Source organism: Delphinus delphis, chromosome 1, assembly GCF_949987515.2.
Source record: "Delphinus delphis chromosome 1, mDelDel1.2, whole genome shotgun sequence".
Classification (NCBI taxonomy): Eukaryota; Metazoa; Chordata; class Mammalia; order Artiodactyla; family Delphinidae; genus Delphinus; species Delphinus delphis.
Window position 1 is genome coordinate 74,261,409 of NC_082683.1, and position 18,881 is coordinate 74,280,289.

The following is an 18,881-nucleotide window of genomic DNA, read 5'->3' on the forward strand; positions in this document are numbered from 1 at the left end:
AGAGATGACGGTGGCTTGGACTAGGGTGTTAGTAGTGACAATCTTAAGTGCACAGTTTCAGGAGATATCGTAGTCAGAACTGCTGACAGGTTGTGTATAAGGGGTAAGAGAAACACTCCAAGTTTGGGGCAACAGGGCGAGATGAAGTCTAGGGAACTGTTGTGGGCATTTGTCACTGCTCAGCATCTAAATCTCTTTTTTATTTTCATAGAATTTACCTTTGTGTAAGTTTCAGAGAAACGATGCTGACTAATTGCTGTCTGACTCCTGGAAGCTGGGGCACAATCTGATGTTTCTGTCACAGACTTTGAATCAGGAATGATAGCACTTCAGTGTTTAATCATGTATGAGCCTTACTGGATTCAAAGTGCACACTGGACAGGGAAAAGAGAAAAGGGCATTCCTCTTTGTACGAGATTCCTCAGGTCAGCAAGACCCAAATTAGGACTTGCTGTTGATTATTAAACATACTACAACTTTATCACTATCCAAGTAGCTAAAAATTGATGTTTTAAAGTTATAAAATCCTAAGCCTCAAAGTCATTCTGTGGTTTGGAACTAAATTCTTTCCAGGAACCGTATTACTCCCAAACCTGTTTCTTTAGGATCCCTAATATAAAGCTACACAATCTGAAAACTTCCAAAGACAGTTTTGATGTGGGACTTTGCTTAGATATATATGAAGTCTTCTTGCTTTTTTATTCTTGAAGTGACTCTATGGGCATCATCACCAGGTACAGAAGCATTAGTACTTATAGTTAACAGGACTTTATAAGGCATTTCCATAACCACTGTATTAATAATAACAACATCCATTACAAGGAACTCATTTAAAAAAATACAGTAGAGTCATGTCAGTCCCATTTGATAGCGACTCCATCCTTCAGTTGCTCAGGTCTTACTCTTTTCTCTCACAGTGTACTGGCAGGTTTCTTTGGCTCCTACTTCAAAAAGTATTGAAAATACAATCACTTCTATTGTTTCCTCCCTGGTCTGAATCACCTTCTTTCTTGCCTGGATTACTGCAAAGCTGGAGGCTAGAAGATAATAGAGAGATGTCTTCAAAGTTTTAAAGGTAAATGAGTCTGAACCTAGAACTGCAAGTCCAATCAAAGTGAAGTATGGGGAAGAAATAAAGGCCTTGTCAGACAGGTAAGGACTCAAAGTTTATATCCCATGCGCCCTGTTTTGGGAGGTTCGTGTGTGTGTGTCGGGGGGGGGGGGTAACTTATAAATATACTTCAGCAAACAAAACAAAAAAAAAATGAAAACAAGAAAGAATAGGAGGGACTTCCCTGGAGGTCCAGTGGGTAAGACTACACACTTCCATGGCAGGGGGCACGGGTTCGATCCCTGGTCAGTGAACTAAGATCCCACATGCCACGTGGCAAGGCCAAAAGAAAAAAAAAAGTCACGAAACAATAAGAAACAAAAAAAGTAGCACATAGGAGTGCAAAGAAAATACATCCCGAGATAACAGCTAAAAATCACTTTGCCCAAGTGTGATAAAGCTGATTAAGCAGCTTAAAATGATCTCAGGGTTTATAGTAAAGAAAATATTTTTCTTCTGTCAAAGAAAATAAAGGCAGTAATACACTTCAGTATGAGAGCTAAAAGCACTCTGAACAAATTTGGTAATTCAATGATAAAGCAAGTATTGTAGTAAAGGAAGTATTTTTCTTCTGTCCAAAAAAAAAAAGGTAATTTCTTACTCCAGGAAAAATTTAAATTTTCAAAAGCCATGACCCAATTATGAAGCAAGTAACACACAGTATGATTTGGAGAAATTGATGGCTATAAGGTAAAATAATCCATTTGACCTTTAGTTTGTATTCTGCTTAAATCAGTATATAGACTTAAGAATATAAGATTAGAGATATTGTAGAATCACCTGGTTTACCCATTAATATTTCTGCACAATCTAGCACAACTGCTCGTTATTGATTTATAGTTTTTAGCATCAATATATAAAGGAAAAACATACGTCAAGTATAGTTCCCCAAAACAATACACATCTATTAATGATTGATTATATAAACTAATAGTATAACTTATGGAAGTTGAAGGTAAAGGGCAGTAATGATTTGGAAAGTAAGTACAGGGCTGGTCATTTCCACAATGGTATGGAGTCAAGAGATACTGTTTAAAACTGATGGACCAAGGAATAACAAAGTTATAGAGGAAACCAAAAGGAAAACTAAAAGAATAAATGGGGAGGAGGAATGGAGTAAGATAAATTGCCTATCACTCATAATGGACAACCAACAGATATCGCTTAAATGACAAATCAAGAAACAGCAGCAGTAAACCTAGAGTAACAGAGGAAGCTACCTAAAGAATAAAAAGTGATTGTTTCCTCTGAGAAGTGGGATTGATGTGGATGTCAGAGAGGAACACTTTTAGTTTTTATTTTCCATCTACCTGAATTGTTTAAAATTTTTGTTCAGGTACATGCACTAAAACTAAAATTGTTTTTAATCCTAAAAACCATTAGGGCTGGCAGGCTTAGGCGGGAATGAGAGTTGACTGTCTAACAGTACAGGAAGATCCCACGAGATTACAAAAAGGAGGTATAGAAGCTCAAAATAGATTTGAAGTAAAAGGCCATATTAAATAAAGGCATATACCTATTGAGCACTTCTGAATACAGCAGAGTCAATAAAAGAGGTTTATTGGGCTTCCCTGGTGGCGCAGTGGTTAAGAATCCGCCTGCCAATGCAGGGGACACAGGTTCCAGCCCTGGCCCGGGAAGATCCCACATGCTGCGGAGAAACTAAGCCCGTGCGCCACAACTACTGAGCCTGAGCTCTAGAGCCCACAAGCCACAGCCACTGAGCCCACGTGCCACAACTACTGAAGCCCACGTGCCTAGAGCCCGTGCTCTGCAACAAGAGAAGCCACAATGAGAAGCCCGCACACAACAATGAAGACCCAACACGGCCAAAAATAAATAAATTAATTAATTAATTTAAAAAATAAAAAAAATAAGAGGTTTATTATGACAGTGATTTAAACAACAATGTTTAGTATTTTCTACTTAAGATGGCAGAGATCAACTTTAAAACTATTCCCATTCAAAATAACGTAACAAAATAAGTGTGGCCCTTAAAGTACTGCAGATTCTGGAAAACTCAATTTTGGACAAAAAAAATTATTACATATATTTATGGATAATATATGATGGTCCAATACTTTAACATGTTCGCTTTAAAAGAATGACTTCAAAATAAGTGACCCTTAAAAATCATTATAATAATTAATAGCATGACACCAAGGTTATATATTTTAATAAAGCTTTTACATTTCTGGAACAACTGGGTAATTCATACAATATACATGATATAGCAAACAAAAAGAAGAAGACTGACACAGTCTTCTTACAAAATATTTAGGTACATTTCTATTGACTGTTTACTCAATATATATATATCTGTCACATATTCTTTTGGGATTCTTCTGAATTGTTATGCAAAGCTTTAAAAATGAAAATTTCATATAAAAATAGTTATTTATCTGGTTTTTTAACAAGTAAATTTTCAAATTAAATAACAAGGTGTTCCACTTATCAATGTATATTGCATAGAAATAGTTAAATACTTTAACATTTAGAAAAACATCAAGGAGTCAGTTTTTTTAATGGCTGCTACATCTTTAAGTTGATAACTCAAATTTTATTAATAATTTTAAATTACACATTCTGTAGGTATAAAAGTTTAAAAAAATACATTCCGATTTAATAAAAAAACTTCTAAATTTACATTTTCAAACACTGTTGTGATTGCTATAATGACTATCTTGAAGATATAATTAGCCAAAATAAGTTAATTTTTAAAAATCAATAACATGTAGTATGCTGGCAAGATTTCTTTAGAAACAAATGAAGGTAATTATAAAGTCAAAGTTATATATGTATTACAAATAAATATGTTCTAAGTATAATTACTTTGTTTTAAAAAGCAGAAGATAAAAACACATAGATTAGGTGAAGAATTTTAAATTTAAGTCACCAGTGCAGAAATCTCGAAACTTAATCCCTTAAAAAATTAGAAGATTTCAATTTAAAGGATGACTTCTCACTGGGGATATTGTGACTTTCTGTGAATCAAAAAAGGAAAGTCTATTTTTTCTAGATGTTTCTAGTGTTTTGGTTCAAGTGTTTCTATGCAACTCCTCCTTTAACTTAAATGTTATTTCCCTGAAAAGGACATTTTTAAGCTAATGATTTTGGCCTCATGACATATATTTTAAAGATACATGTGATTCTGCAGCCAATCCCTCCCCTCATTCTAATACCTATATATATACGCACTTATAAATATATACATATTTTTGGGATTATAAAAATATTTAATTTTATATTTAAATAATTACTGAATGTTAATACAGAATACATTAATATTTGTATAATTTTACTTTTATTTATAAAAAGGTTTTCTTATAGCAGCATTTGCATTGCAAATGAAATGTGATTGAATGATGTTGCAGTGTGCGTGGACTCATACTGCAAATCAGACTAAGCAGCCACAGCATTCTTCTAGAAGGAACATCTGTTTCAGAAAAGCAGTTCCTATAAAGTACAAAAATCTTGAGGGGCTAATAACTTATGTGAATCTTAGAAGTGCATTTTAAAGTTATATCCATAGAATTGGCAAGATTTAGACAAATATCCACAAGAAGTCCAGGTTATCTTTTTACCTCAAGAAAAATTTTCTAATGAAATAAGTAAAAATTATGTTAATGAATGGTGTTTTTAATTGAATCACATGAACCTGTTAGAAAGTAACTGAAGCTTTCAAGAGTAAAAAACTTAAAATATCACTGTGAGGGATAGAAGAAAGTGACAAAGATTGATGTGAAACTTAAGACATTATTAAAAAAAAAACTCTCAACCTCAAACACTCATATTAAGCTTGTTTTTCTTGAGTTCACGCTCCAGATTTCCAATCAAAGTATCGATACTTTCTTGTAGGTCTTTGAGATTGACTTTTCGGTCCCTAGACTCAATAGCCTGCATTGTCAAATACGTCTGAAATGTGCACTCTTTGGATGTGGGAGTTGGCTGTTCAATCATGATATCTGGTTCATACATTTTGCTACAGTTTTCTCCATTTTCTCTGTCTTCTGAAGGCACATCGTCATAATCCACATCATTTAAATTTTCTTTCATATTTAAAAAGTAGTTATCTCCACAGCTGCTCCAGTCTCCTGCATAACGATTACTTAGTGGACTGTCTAATCTGGTTTGCCTTGGCCTAAGTACCCTTGATGAATCAGTACCACTCAAATTTAACAGGTAAGGTCGTTCTTTCTTCCGCCTCAAATAATTTAGAGAAGACTTCTGCTCTGGGAACAAATTGTTTGCTGATTCTTTGATAGTTAAACGTTGCACTAGAAACAAACAATAAATTTGCTTTAGCGACAGTAATCCAAATGAATCCAATTTAAAAACACAGAGCTAAATATAAGCCATTTAATAATCAACTATAAACATGCATTAAAACAAACACATGCACACTACCAAAACAAAGCATTCCATAATTATTTTTTCTATCATCAGACATAATCAAGATTAGGGACAGAAGCCAGTAGAATGTTCAGTGGTGCTAATTCATGCTATATCACAACATCCCAAAATAAATTTCCAATGTTGATTAACTTTCTGTGCAAGTTAATTATTATCTAGATGTAATTCAAACAGTAGCTAAGCTGGTAGCTTCTTCTAAATAAAAAGCTACGCAAAAAGCAGGCAAGGCATGTTGGAGTACAAACGAAACAAAAGTTCCTTCATCTGCAAACATCTAAATGAGGCCAAGGCATCTAAAGTGCTCACTCTAAAAGTTCTAACCTTTGTGTTTTTTTGCAATTCTATTAGCAGCAGTGTCATAATTTACTTTAAGCAGCCCAAATTTCACTTTGATAAAATGAACGAAATCTAGACTTGTCCACTTGTTACCTGAGCTTGATTATACAGCATTAGCTACTAAGAGTCTTCATTTATTGCCTGAAAATAGTACAGATATTTTATTTTCCCATTCTGGTTAGGAATCTAACAATCTCAAATAACATTCCTCATATTAAGACTATTTCCCCTATTAATATGCATTGCACTGGCCAAATATATTACCATGGAGACACGTTATTTCACAACAAACCAAGGCTTTACAGCTTATTCTTTTGTGTGTATTGAACAAAACACTTGTCAAATGGACTTAATTTAAATGTTGAGGCACGGCTATTAAAAACTGTCCATAATACCTTTCCCTGTCTGCTTGTTTATTCTCCATTAATACTTCCCTTCACTAAGGTAAAGGGAACATATAATCAGTGATAACGCACCAACTTTACACTCTCCAACATCTAATAAATACTTGTTTCCTACTGTGTAAAATAATTGAAGAATAATACAAACATGTATATGGTTCTAGTTTTCCAGACATACAGTGATTTTATAACATTTTCAGAGATTGCATAATTTTTTTAACTTATTTTATTAAAATACTTGATAACTTTGTATAGGTATGTCTTTAACATTTTTGTTTATCTTCATTTTTATGATGGTTATTACAGATCATTATGACAGCTAAAACCTCTTGATCTAAAATTTTCTAGAAAATAAAGGTCTGATAGTTACTTTACCTTGATATTTAATAACAATATTAATATAGAATGTCCTATGCCATTAACTGATGTAATTGCAGAATTGATATCTGAATTTTTCCACTGTTTAATTATTCATATTCCTTCTTCTGTTGAAACTGCTTATCTCCTCTAAATCTCCTTGCTTTCCTCCCTTCATTTTCTGTGCTTTTCCTGTTCTTCTTAGTGCTTAAGTGTCATGCCTATTGTTTTTGCCAACCCATTACAGTACTCTGCTAACCTTGAGGTCGACTGGTTTGTGATCCAACCAAAGTAAAACATTTTTGATTCTGTGTTAAGCTTGTCTTATTTTGTCTGCATTTTCCGACATTCACCTGCAAAACCCACATTCATTTTACTGTCAGGTGCTTAAAGTTGTTTAACCAAGTTCCTATCCAAACATTATTTTTGTATATTTTCTTGGAAAATATTTAAGAAACAATTATAATATTTTACACCTTTTAGACTAAAACTTCAATTTCTACAAAATCAACTTTACTAGCTTTTTAAAATACTGATGGTGAAATGGTTTCCTATTAAATATGTAGATAAAATGGCTAAATTTAACCCCAAAAGAAAAGTTCTGCTTTTCCTAGCACTGTGGACTACTTACCTTCAACAGGATAAAATGAACATGCAGTCTATAATTTGCTGAAAATTTTTCCAAACATAATGATAATTACTAAGAAACTTTATTTTCTTATCTTGTTTTCTTCCAGTAGATTTATATTTTTAGTCACCACTTTATTAGCTTTTTATCTATAGTATAATTCCCTTATTTAACACAATATATTGGGTGTCTAGTTAGTGCCAAGTATTCTGTTAGGACCTGGAAATATAAAGGTAAGCAAAATATAGTCCCTGACCTCATGAAGCTTAGTCTAGTGAGAAAAATGACACAAAAAGAATTAGGGAAAATTGATAGCTTTTCCAAAAGAAAAATAAAAAGAAAGCCCTACCCCGAATCTATTCATCATAAAATATGTGATATACCAAACAGCTGGTCTAAGAGTTACACACTCTCTAAAGCTATTTCCCCATCTATAAAGTGAAAGGGTAGCCTATCATTAATTTCCAATACTCTTAAAACAGCAACCCTATTTTTAAAAAGCAACTACTTTGTAAAAACCCAGTACATAAGAAAGATGAAAAGAAGACTGTTTTGGTCAAAAGGGAAATATGTTTCCATTTTGCTCCCTCACCTGTTGCCAATCTGGCCTCAAGGCTGCTTCTAGAGAACTTAGGGCTTTGGCAGAAGACAATCTGAAAAGCAATTGGCAGGCTGACTTTTACCTTCCAGTACCAGTATGCCAGGGTTCTAACTGATCACTTTGAATGAAGACAGATTTTTCAAGTTGAAAGCTCAAAGCAAATTATATTCTTGCCCAAAATTTAAAAATAACACAGAACAAAATAAAAAGTTAAGGAAGTAAAAAGGCAGGTGGGCAGGAAAGGGTGGAACCAATTCTTTTTACCTCTGGAGTAGGGGAAGTTCCAAAAAGAAAAATAAGTAGGATACAGATAGCAAGGGAGCTAAAACCTTCCACTGAATGCATAGAGATGAGCATTCACCAAGTTAATATGGTGTGGCCCAGTCTCTACGTCACCATCAATTTTCTCAGGCTCAGTAAGTGCACTATATCTACTTGATTTCTGCCTCTTGAATCCAAAAGCAAGTGATGTTAGAGGGCAAAACTAACTGCTGTTTCCTCTTATCTTTCTGCCCTGTTCTGTCCTTTGTTTGAGGTATTATAACTAAAGAAAAGTAACAGGTTATAGACGATGGGGCAGTTATTTTTAAATCCAATCACACAAACCTTTGGAATAAGGAACTGTACATTAGGAGACAGTTGCTTAAGGTTGTCATTTAAATACTGTACAGTGAATCTCAAATCTGAACCTGCCTTTTTTCTATAACATAAAAGTTAAGTTTTTGTTCCTAAACCCAAGACTAAGATGACTATTACAAAACAATGAAATGATACTAACCACTGGTACAGAATTAATGATAAAGAACTCAGGTACTGATAGTAAACTTAGTATCTCCAGGCAAACAAATTTTCATTTGTGATTAGAATAAGATGGCTCCTTTCCCAATTCCTCATGTTTATTAAAATTAAAGCAGGTCTAGGAAAAGCTAAGAAACACACATTTAAAACTTGAACCTGAGTGATTTCTTATGTTGGGCACCAAGTGCAGAAATCAGACCAATTAACCAGAGCATCTTCATTCAGGACTTTTAAATAATAAGTAACACATACTAACTCAGGTAAAATATAAATTAGAAATGATTTTTTAAGCCTGTGTTTAAAAGAAAGCAAAAATGTTAACTCGACAAATTTAAAAGTTGAAAATTTTTATTAGCTTAATTTTTAATTCATTTTTTTAAATTAATTAGATTTTTTAAAAGACTAAATCAAGCAATCCTTTGTACTTTGGTATATTCTTCTCATATACATTAATAAAAGAGTAACAAAGCACATTTACTGAGGGCTAACTTTATGCTAAACTCTCTGCTCATTTCCTTAGATGCTTTATCTCAATCTTCACGAAAACCCTGAGGTAGGCACTATTTATAGAGAAGCAAACTGAGGCCTAGGAAAACTAGTGTTTGCCTGAGTCCACACTGTTGGTGAGTGCCACAGTCGGATCTGAATCTAAGCCTGACTACAGGGCCCAAGCACCTCTACCACTGTGCACTACACTAAGCATCTAAGTACTTTCACACTTGGTACTATGCAGGGTAGGGGAGGGAAGCAGGGGCTACTACCATGTAAGAAATTTTTGGAACCTAAATACAGGATCCTTTATAAAACATCTAACTAAATACATATTCCTTTTAGCTCTGAAACTACATAAGAGATGTATTAGAAAAATAACTGTCAGCCTTTCGTTATCGAGTAGAATGGGGATGGATAAGAAAGATGGAAAGATTGCAGGTAATTGTCAGCTCAAGGCTGGATAACTTGAAGAATGACCATGAATACAGTATAGACATCAGGAGGAAGAACTGATTTAAGGAGAAAAATGAATTCTGCTTTATATCAGTTGAAATAAAAACGAGAAGGGTAAAGAAATTAATATTTTACTGAGTACCTATTATGTGCTAAGAGCTGTGCTGAGCACCTTACACACATAATTCTTTATTTAATCCTCCTATAAATTCTATAAACATATTACTAATCCACATGACAAAAGATGATACTGAGGCTCTATGATGTTAAAGAACTTGTCCAAGGTCAGACTGCTAATAAGTGACACAACCAGGATTCAAATCCAGAGCTGACCAAATCCAGAATGTATACATTGATCTATCTCTATGTCTACAATAGTATCAGCAAAAGCAGAAAATTTAAATGGAGAAATCTAAAGGGCAGGTATCAATTCATAACTATTTTAAAAAGCAAAATCTAGAAAAGATTTTCTTCAATCATACATGGGCATATTTAATGATCAGCTAATTCAAACACCCTATCATTGAAAGAGAAAAATATTTCCATAGAATCATTTACCTGGCCAGAGTTGAAGTAAGTAATGAAGAACTTCAATATGTTTTTTAAAATCCAAAGCACTTGCAAGTTCTTCTGAATCAGTAAAGACTCTGTTGTTATGGCTGGAAGTCTCTTGCCTCTGACTTAATAATACGGGTCCAAAGCACACAGCCAAATTCTGGCAAGTCATCTTATTCACGTCACGATAAGAAGCCACCAATTTCAAATGATCCAACAACATCATTAGGGTTGCCTAAATTGAATTAAATTAAATTTCACTTAACACAGTCACACAGGGGCAAATTCAAGGACACAATTTATAGCAGAAAATATAGATGGGCATACTATCACTTTTTAAAAGGTTGTTTCAAAGATTTGATTGTAAGTTGGATGTTTGGAACTTGAAATATATTTTCTTACAGAAATGTTACACAGGGCCCTTAGGTTTCAATGACATAATCTGATTCATTAAATGGTTAAAATATGCATTCTATAAAGTGCTCATGAATGCATTCCAAATTTCAGCTGGAGTCCCTGGGAAAATATACCATCAACTTTTTCCTCTCTTCCCTCCTCTAAAAAGATAACAGCAAAGGCTACAATGGAAAGGGGATTAGGGTGAGAATGTTTATTTTTAAGTTCAGATAAATCCTGTAGTCATAAGTAGGGACCAACATCCTAAAATCTAGGGAGCCAACCATGGCTAGGTTCTATTGTGATCCAGTTAGGAAAAAGGTCAATGCGCTTCTTAGCTAATAAATATTTTAAGTAGACAAACCATGGAAAAGGGAAGAATAGTATAATTAGAAATGAAAAGAAAATTGATTGAAAAATATTTTTTTAAATCCTTGAAAAAACTAGTAAGGGGAGTTTGTTCAAGAAGTTAGCATGGTTATTTAGGTTTAAGCAGTTATGGAAAGGAATGATGTTTTTTGATATACTAGCATATGATCAATCATTTAACAAATAAAGTGTGTAATTTCTTCTTCATAATTGTGTTGAAGAAATAAATGCCAACTATAATTTGTAATTTTTAAAAATTATTAAAGAAAGAAAAAAAAATCCAAATGACATTTCTGGAGTCAAAGTGACAACTGGATTTGATGATTAGAAGGTAATTAGTAACCTTAGCAAGAACAGGTCCACAGAGGTGGAGCAGGAAGCCAGATGACAATAGTAAATGAGTGGTGAAGAAGTGATAACCGCCAGAATAAACGTTTGCTCAATGTTTGGTTGTGAAGGGAAGGAATGAGGGGAAAATTGGATCTAGGGTAGACTAGATTGATATTTTGAAATCAAAATGGATCTAGAGTAGACTAGACTGATATTTTGAAATCAAAACCAGTCACACATTGATTAACACAGTTAACACACACACACACACACAACTGGTTAAATACATTAGGTTCAATCTCAAGAGCAAGCCAAGAAACACAACCTAAAATAAGAAATCTTTTTTTTTTTGTCTACGAAATAAGATCAGCCAAAAAATGTACTTGTTGTGTCCCTTTTGAAAAGTAATATGAAAAATGTATTAAGAGCCTCAAAATGTTCACATTATTTAAATCAGCAATTCCACTCTGAAATTCTATTCCAAATAAGTAATTCTAACTGAAAAGAAATCTGTGGACAAATATATACAAATAGGTTCAAACCCTAAATATTACACAAAACAGAATGGTGATAAATTGTCAGATCTACTCAATGGAATATTATGCAGCCTTTTTAGAAAGAATATTAACAGCATGAACTTTAAGGCCAGAAAGACCTAGATTCATATAACAGACTACAACACTCAAAAAAGCTATATACTCTTGGGCAAGTGATTTACATTCCCTGACATTCAAATCTTCACTTATAAGTAAAATGACACGTATAACTTTACCTTATATTGGTGAAGGGATATTTCTACCCCACACCCCACCCTTCTGCTTCTGTCTACCTTTGTAGCTGCTCCCCTTCCCCACTCAAAGGAGCAGTAATTGCTAATCTAACCAGACAGAGTACAGACCATTCAGATGACTACAATCAACTAGTGAATTAAGGTATTGGGCTTAAAACATTTCTACCCACTCACTCTTGGACTTTCTGTTCTCATATGACAAGAAATATAGGGACTTCCCCGGTGGTCCAGTGGCTGAGACTCCGTGCTCCCCATGCAAGGGTCACGGGTTCGATCCCGGGTCAAGGGACTAGATCCCACACGCCGCAACGAAGACCCCACACAGCCAAATAAATAAATAAATAATTTTTAAAAAGAAAGAAACATAGGCAAAGCCAGCCTCATCTGGATAAGCCTGGCCACATTTCTTTCCCTTATTTTCCCTTTTGTTCTAAGGAACAAGAGCTAAAGTTAGGCTAAAACTAGTTCTGCAGACTCAGTCATCCTATCTCTCCTGCAGGCATACCTGAAGATACTGGTCCCAAGATTCAGATTGTGGAGAGGGGGCAAATGGAAAGAGACAAGGAGGAAGGAAATGGTGGTGGTGAGGGTTGTTTAAGTCTTGAGGCTAAGCCATGTACACCAATCAGGTACCATATTTTTTAAATACTAAAAGGAACTACACCAAAATGTTAAGTATCGTTGCCTTTAGATATTGATAATTATAATTTCCATTCTTCTTTTCTATATCTTCCTAAATTTTCTATAATAAACATATATCATTTTAATAATAACAATACTCTTTTAAAACTTATAGGGAGTATTCATGCCTAGGCTAAAATCATATACAGAAAAGATAAAATTATTTTCTAGATTTATTCTGTTTAAGAAGCAGTTTCTAGATTTATGCTGTTTAAGTAGCCTTTGGCAAAGGCAGAGCTAAAACTCAAGAGTGCTACGAATGTCAAATATCTAAAAAATTATTTGTAGCTCTGGAGCTAAGTATACAATTCATTAGCTGGCTTCCAGAAAGAATGCATACCAATTGTGCTTACCTTCAATGCATACCAGTTGTGCTTACCTTCAATGCATATCAACTGTGCTTACCTTCTCGACGTCAGGCAGACAATCCAGCAGGTCAACAGTGTACTTAGAATCACTTGGATCATTCTCACAACCATTTGATGACATTTTCAAAGGATGTTTTGCCATTGCATCTAATACAGCCTCATAAAGCTGCTTTGTTATCAGAGGAGAAGGAAGTTCTCTTAAATAATCCTTAAGAACACCTTCAGAAAACAAACCAGAGACAGATGGCAATTAGTCTTTAGAGGGAAATAAAAAACTGTGGTGAATTTTTTTTCAAAGAATTGTTACAGCGAACTTTTAACACTCTGAAAACAATAAAAGCAACAATGTAAAAAGAAGTATTATAACAAGACAATAGCAATTTGTATCCTTAGAAATTGCTTCACTAATTGACTTGTTTTGAAACCATGCTAATAATGTACACACATAATAGCCAATTATCATACATATTAGGTTTGTTCATAAAGTAAACCCCTTATAAAAAGCTCCTCTAAGTGCATGTAAAAGAAAATAAGGCATACTAATATTAATTTTAAATTATTTCAATTATGTGAATTTTTAATTTCTAGGCTTTTCATAAGCCCTTGCAAATAAGTGAGCTATATAAATATATTTCCTCTTTAATACAGAAGATATGGCTTAAACATACATACTGGATAGCCTGGATAATCTCTAATGCTATACTATGGAAGGAAAAAATCATTCCTAAAACCAAACAAATGAAACCAAAAGCCAAGAACAGAAAACATCAGACTTGTCACTATAGTAAGAATGAGGTTAAGTCAATTTCAAACACACCACAAGTAGTTATGAACTAAGAGATGATATACCTATAGTAGAGGAAACAGGAAAGAGTAATTAATGGTTGCTACATATAAGGAAGGTAGGTAAGATACTAGCTAAAGGCTAGAATGTGATCACAAGGAAATATAGAAGACATTTCTGACACCAAAAACCTTAAGAGACAATATTGATTTAGAAAATGCTCTCAGCTTAGCCGAGAACTTAGTTTGAGAGCTTAATTTGAATTTAAACATGATCATAAAGGAAGTTTCCCATCTAATAAATCTTTTAAATTTGATAGACCATGGTTCATTAGTTTCTTATGCATCCTTCCAGTATTTGCTTATGCAAATATAAATAATATATTACTATTTGTTCCCCTTTATTACATAAAAGATAGCATATATGTCCTGTTCTGTTTCTTGCTTTTTCATTTAACATCACATCCTTGCCATATTTTCAGTACACAGAGATTTTCTTCAAACATTTTTACAGCCACATCACAGTATTCCAATGTATGGATGTCCCATAATTTGATCTAGTCAGTTACAAGAGACAGCTGCTTAGGTTCTTTCTAATCTTTTGTTATTTCAAAACATGCTACAATGAATAACCTGCACATCATTACTTTGTACGTATGCAGGTATGTTGGTAGGACGAATTCCCGAAACAGGACCACTGGGTCAAAATTACATTTGTCATTTTGAGGGAAAAGGAGGTGTGAGGATATTTCCTAGGTCTGGGGCTTCAGCATCTAGGTGAATAACAGTGCTATTACTTGAAATAGGAGAAAAAGGAGGAAAACCATGTTTTAGGGTACAGGAAGGAGTTTCATTTTGAATGTATTAAGCTTAAGGTATCTATGGGACATTCAAGCCTACTGGATATAAAAATCTGAGGCTCAGGAAAGAGATGGCTGGAGACACAGATCTGAGAATGATCAACTTAAAGATGATAACTGGAAACTTGGGAGTGACTGAGATTATCAGGGCAGCATACAGCATGATATGAGAAGGCCTAGTGATAAGAGAAGGCCATGAAGAACATCAGTAGGAAGAATGGCTAAAGGAGTATGAGTGGTAAGAAGAGGCAGGATGGGGGTGGGGGTGAGACAGGCAAATATGCTGCAAGGAAGTCAAGGAAAGAATGCTTCAAGAAAGAGTTTAAGGTATCAGTTGATACCCAATAAGAGTTAGGTTAGATAAGAAGAGTGTTCTGGATTGGTCATTTGTATGTTAAAATCATTCAGGATGATGGCAAGACTCCAGTTGGAAATCTAACCATAGGCGAGGTATCAAAGTCTTCACTGAATAAATGGGAATGGCCAAGAGTTCTGTAGGTGATGTTAAATACGAAAGGCAGAGGTGGTGCAAGAGTGTGCCATGAGCCTCCAAAAAGCCTTATTCCTTCATTGAGCATAAGTTCCTACTCAATAGTAAAAAGGTAACAACCTGGAAATAGCACTAAGGAGCACTAAGAGGATATTGACCAAACTTTTTTTTTTTAATTTATTTATTTTATTGTATTTATTTTTGGCTGCGTTGGGTCTTCATCGCTGTGCACAGGCTTTCTCTAGTTGCGGCGAGCGGGGGCTACTCCTCGTTGCGGTGCGCAGGCTTCTCACTGCGGTGGCTTCTCTTGTTGCAGAGCACGGGCTCTAGGCACGTGGGCTCAACAGCTGTGGCTCGCGGGCCCCAGAGCGCAGGCTCAGCAGTTGCAGCGCATGGGCCCAGCTGCTCTGCGGCATGTGGGATCTTCCTGGACCAGAGCTCGAACCCACGTCCCCCGCATTGGCAGATGGATTCTCAACCACTGCGCCACCAGGGAAGCCCCAAACTTTTTCTTCGATATATACAAAGAGATACACATATATAAAGTGCTTGGCATATAATAATAATCAATACATGTTAGTCATACAGTGATGATAATGATAAAGCATTTTGTACACAGTACGCATGCAACAATTGTTTATTCACATTCCTTAACTTATATCATGTGATCTTTACTACCATCATTAGTTTCCTACAATGAATTGCAACATTCAGTGTAAAGAGCATTGAGTTACAATTAGAAAGTGAAAATGCAATTTTCTGTAGCTGCCAAATAAAGACACTACTAACCCTTTAGGGCATAATCTTTTTTAAAGGTTCCATAGTTGCTCCTTGACAAAGCAAGACTTGTTAGTTCTTATAAAACTCAATATGCCCTGGTAGCTTGAGACTTGCCCTGTAATGCAATTATATTAAATCAAAACCTAAAAGATCTCCAGAAAAGATAACTTTACACCTTAGTGAAACATGTATTTCAAATATCATTATCCTTTATATGATTAATATGCTAAACAACTATTAATATAAATGGAATTTTAAGTTAACCCAAGTTCAAGATTACTTGCTTCACTATAATTTGAGGGCAAATAAGAGAGAATTATTATAACAAATATTAAGCACTTAAAGTATGCTCAATGAACATTATGTTCAATGAAGTAAAAATTATAGTTGCTTTTCTATAAGCAGACAAACGTCACAGGAAAAATAATCAAAAGATTTCATAAAATGAAACAGCGAGAAGGTATTCATAGTGCGTTGTAACATGTATGATATGACTACTCATCTGTCTAGAAATTAGCTATATGGCCTTATCCCAAAAACTTAAGTGATAGGCAGGAGGATCTTAAAGCCATATTGCCTTCTTAACATCTTTCAAACACTTTGGGACATAAAAACCGTAAGATAATAAATTTGTGGTGACAATCTTTAATGTTACAGGAGCTACTTAAAAAAGACTTGGGGAGAATTTATGATGAAGTTTATTTAATGCAACACAGTAAATCTTTTATCATGTACTTGAAGCAGACAATTATTGATAAATAAAGAGCTGGTTCTAGTTACATCTCTTAAGCTGCCCTGTAATAGTTAGATACTATGAAATCATATGCCTCTCATTCAGGCACAGGACCAACTACACAGAGAAATTCTACTCATCCCCATGGTGGGATACACGTATCACCACACTAAAAACAAGTCATTCTAATCTCTAAAACTACTTCTTCTCAGAGGCTGGTTTGAAGTACCTATATTTTATTAATTCTTAATCACAAAATTCACCCTGTTCTCTCTGCCTAAAACTCTAATAATCACTAAATAAATAATGTTGACTTTTCCAATTTCTTCTCTTGTACTATGAATAGATTTTATACCTTAAATTTTGCACCTGACTGAAAAAAATCTGGTTTGTCTGGAGCACTTCATTCTGTAGTCCAGACAAACCAACTACTAAGAATGCATTAAATTGTGAGTAAACTCTATCATTCACTCCATTAATATCTCTTCTTTTAGACCTACTTAACAGTTAATTATATTTTAAAGTTTACTTGAAATGTGAGTTCACGTGGAACAAACACATGAGGCAACACTATTACTGGCCAGTTCCCCAAATCAACAATACCCTTTACTTTGAGCCACGATGAGCCCTTCTGTATATTTTATTGCAATTCCAATGACATTTCTCAGGCAAACCTTAAGTCATCCCATTGGCTTTTTATCAAGAATGAAAACAGCTCTAGGTTCTTCTGAAAAACAGGTTTACTGAAATGGAATATACAAAGAATAAAGCCAAGAAATACCCAATTCATAAATTATGTAAACTCTCAATTTTAGAAAAGAATGCTTCTATGAATGTTTCATTGACCTATTGTCATACCTTCTGCATATGCTGCAAATTTCCAACTAAGGACCTTCTCTTATAACAAATAATCAATTCAAACCACATCACTTCATCTTTTTAAATTATACACATTTGACATAATTTTTATCTCCAAGAAAGTCTTCAACCAAGACAAAATCTCCTTTTATTTAGTTATAGAGTGTAATTTTCTGAGGATTGCTATTTATAAAATTTTTCTTTAATAGATTCATAAAATGAGTCCTTTGCTGATTTTGTTAATTACACATTATTAAGGGGAAAAGTCTACTTTTTTGTAGAAATGACCCATTTTTTAGTAGAAATAATATGCCTTCTTCCTTTATAAAATAAAAGTAACCATTATTTCTGGTTTGCTAAAACTTAAGAGAAAGAAAAAGTGCTTTGGTTTGCTCCCTCTCAGAATTAAAATGCTTGGGATCAAAGTTTTAGTTATCCAAGAATATAATATTAAATATTCTATGAAATACAGTCATTCAGAGTTCAGAGATTGGGAAGCTCAGTTATTTGGAAAGCCTCAATCCTAACAGTTAGCTTTAAGGATTTCAACTAATAAAAATCTCTTGAATATGTGCAAGTTGAACCTTCCTCAAATTCTCACCTAGACAATTAATTGTGTGTAAAATAAGAAAGCAAATTAGAAGAGAAAAACAAACACTATTACAGCAAGAAAAAAAAAACGGTAGTTGACAGTAGAGAGAAGAGAAAGACTATCAAAATACATAGATGACCTAGAAATACATACCAAAGCATCTGTAGGTGAAAGGATGTGATAGCTGAGATATGGTTCAAAATAATCCAAGTTTGGGGAGAATCAAATGAGGGGTATAAATGAGACAGGTTTGGTCATGTGTTGATTATGGAAGCCAGGTGATGGATAAAGAAGGTTTATCATAGTATTCTCTCTACTTGTGTATATGCTTGAAAACTTTGCTAATAAAAAGTAAAACAACAACAAAAAACAAACATGGAATTATAAGCCAATAGACCTTGAATAACGATTAGTTATGAAAAATGTCTTAATGGCCAAATTCAAAGGCCTTTTTTCTGTTCTCATTTTATATGATCTCTCAGAATGACAGTGCATCACACCTTTCCTTAACACTCTGTAGTCTCTTGTTTCCCATACTTTCTGACTCCTTTCCTCTCAATCTCCTTAGCTGTTTCTTCTTTCTTTGCCTGCCTCCAAAGTTTGGAGATCCTCAAAGTTCTTGTCTTTTCAAACTCTATAGATAACTGCAAGGCGTTAATTACAACTAGTGCCAATGACCATCAAATTGCCGTTTTCTACCCCCACC

General features: G+C 34.2%; 1 protein-coding gene across 5 annotated transcripts in view; it reads right to left on the reverse strand.

The window, feature by feature from the left end:
- Positions 1–874: 874 nt before the first annotated feature.
- SYDE2 (synapse defective Rho GTPase homolog 2) overlaps positions 875–18,881 on the reverse strand; it is a 41,128-nt gene continuing 23,121 nt past the window's right edge. Inside the window, exons 5-8 of one of the 5 annotated variants that reach the window (XM_060024674.1) lie at positions 13,117–13,298; positions 10,149–10,380; positions 5,954–6,001; positions 5,278–5,388 (exon numbers count right to left, since the gene is read on the reverse strand). In XM_060024674.1, the coding sequence (XP_059880657.1) occupies positions 5,991–6,001; positions 10,149–10,380; positions 13,117–13,298 (425 nt within the window). In that variant the 3' untranslated portion in view covers positions 5,278–5,388; positions 5,954–5,990. Of the gene's footprint in view, positions 1,038–2,658; positions 5,389–5,953; positions 6,002–10,148; positions 10,381–13,116; positions 13,299–15,401; positions 18,517–18,881 lie in introns of those variants that run through there. The other 4 variants (XM_060024664.1, XM_060024685.1, XM_060024654.1 and 1 more) reach the window with 4 other exon arrangements.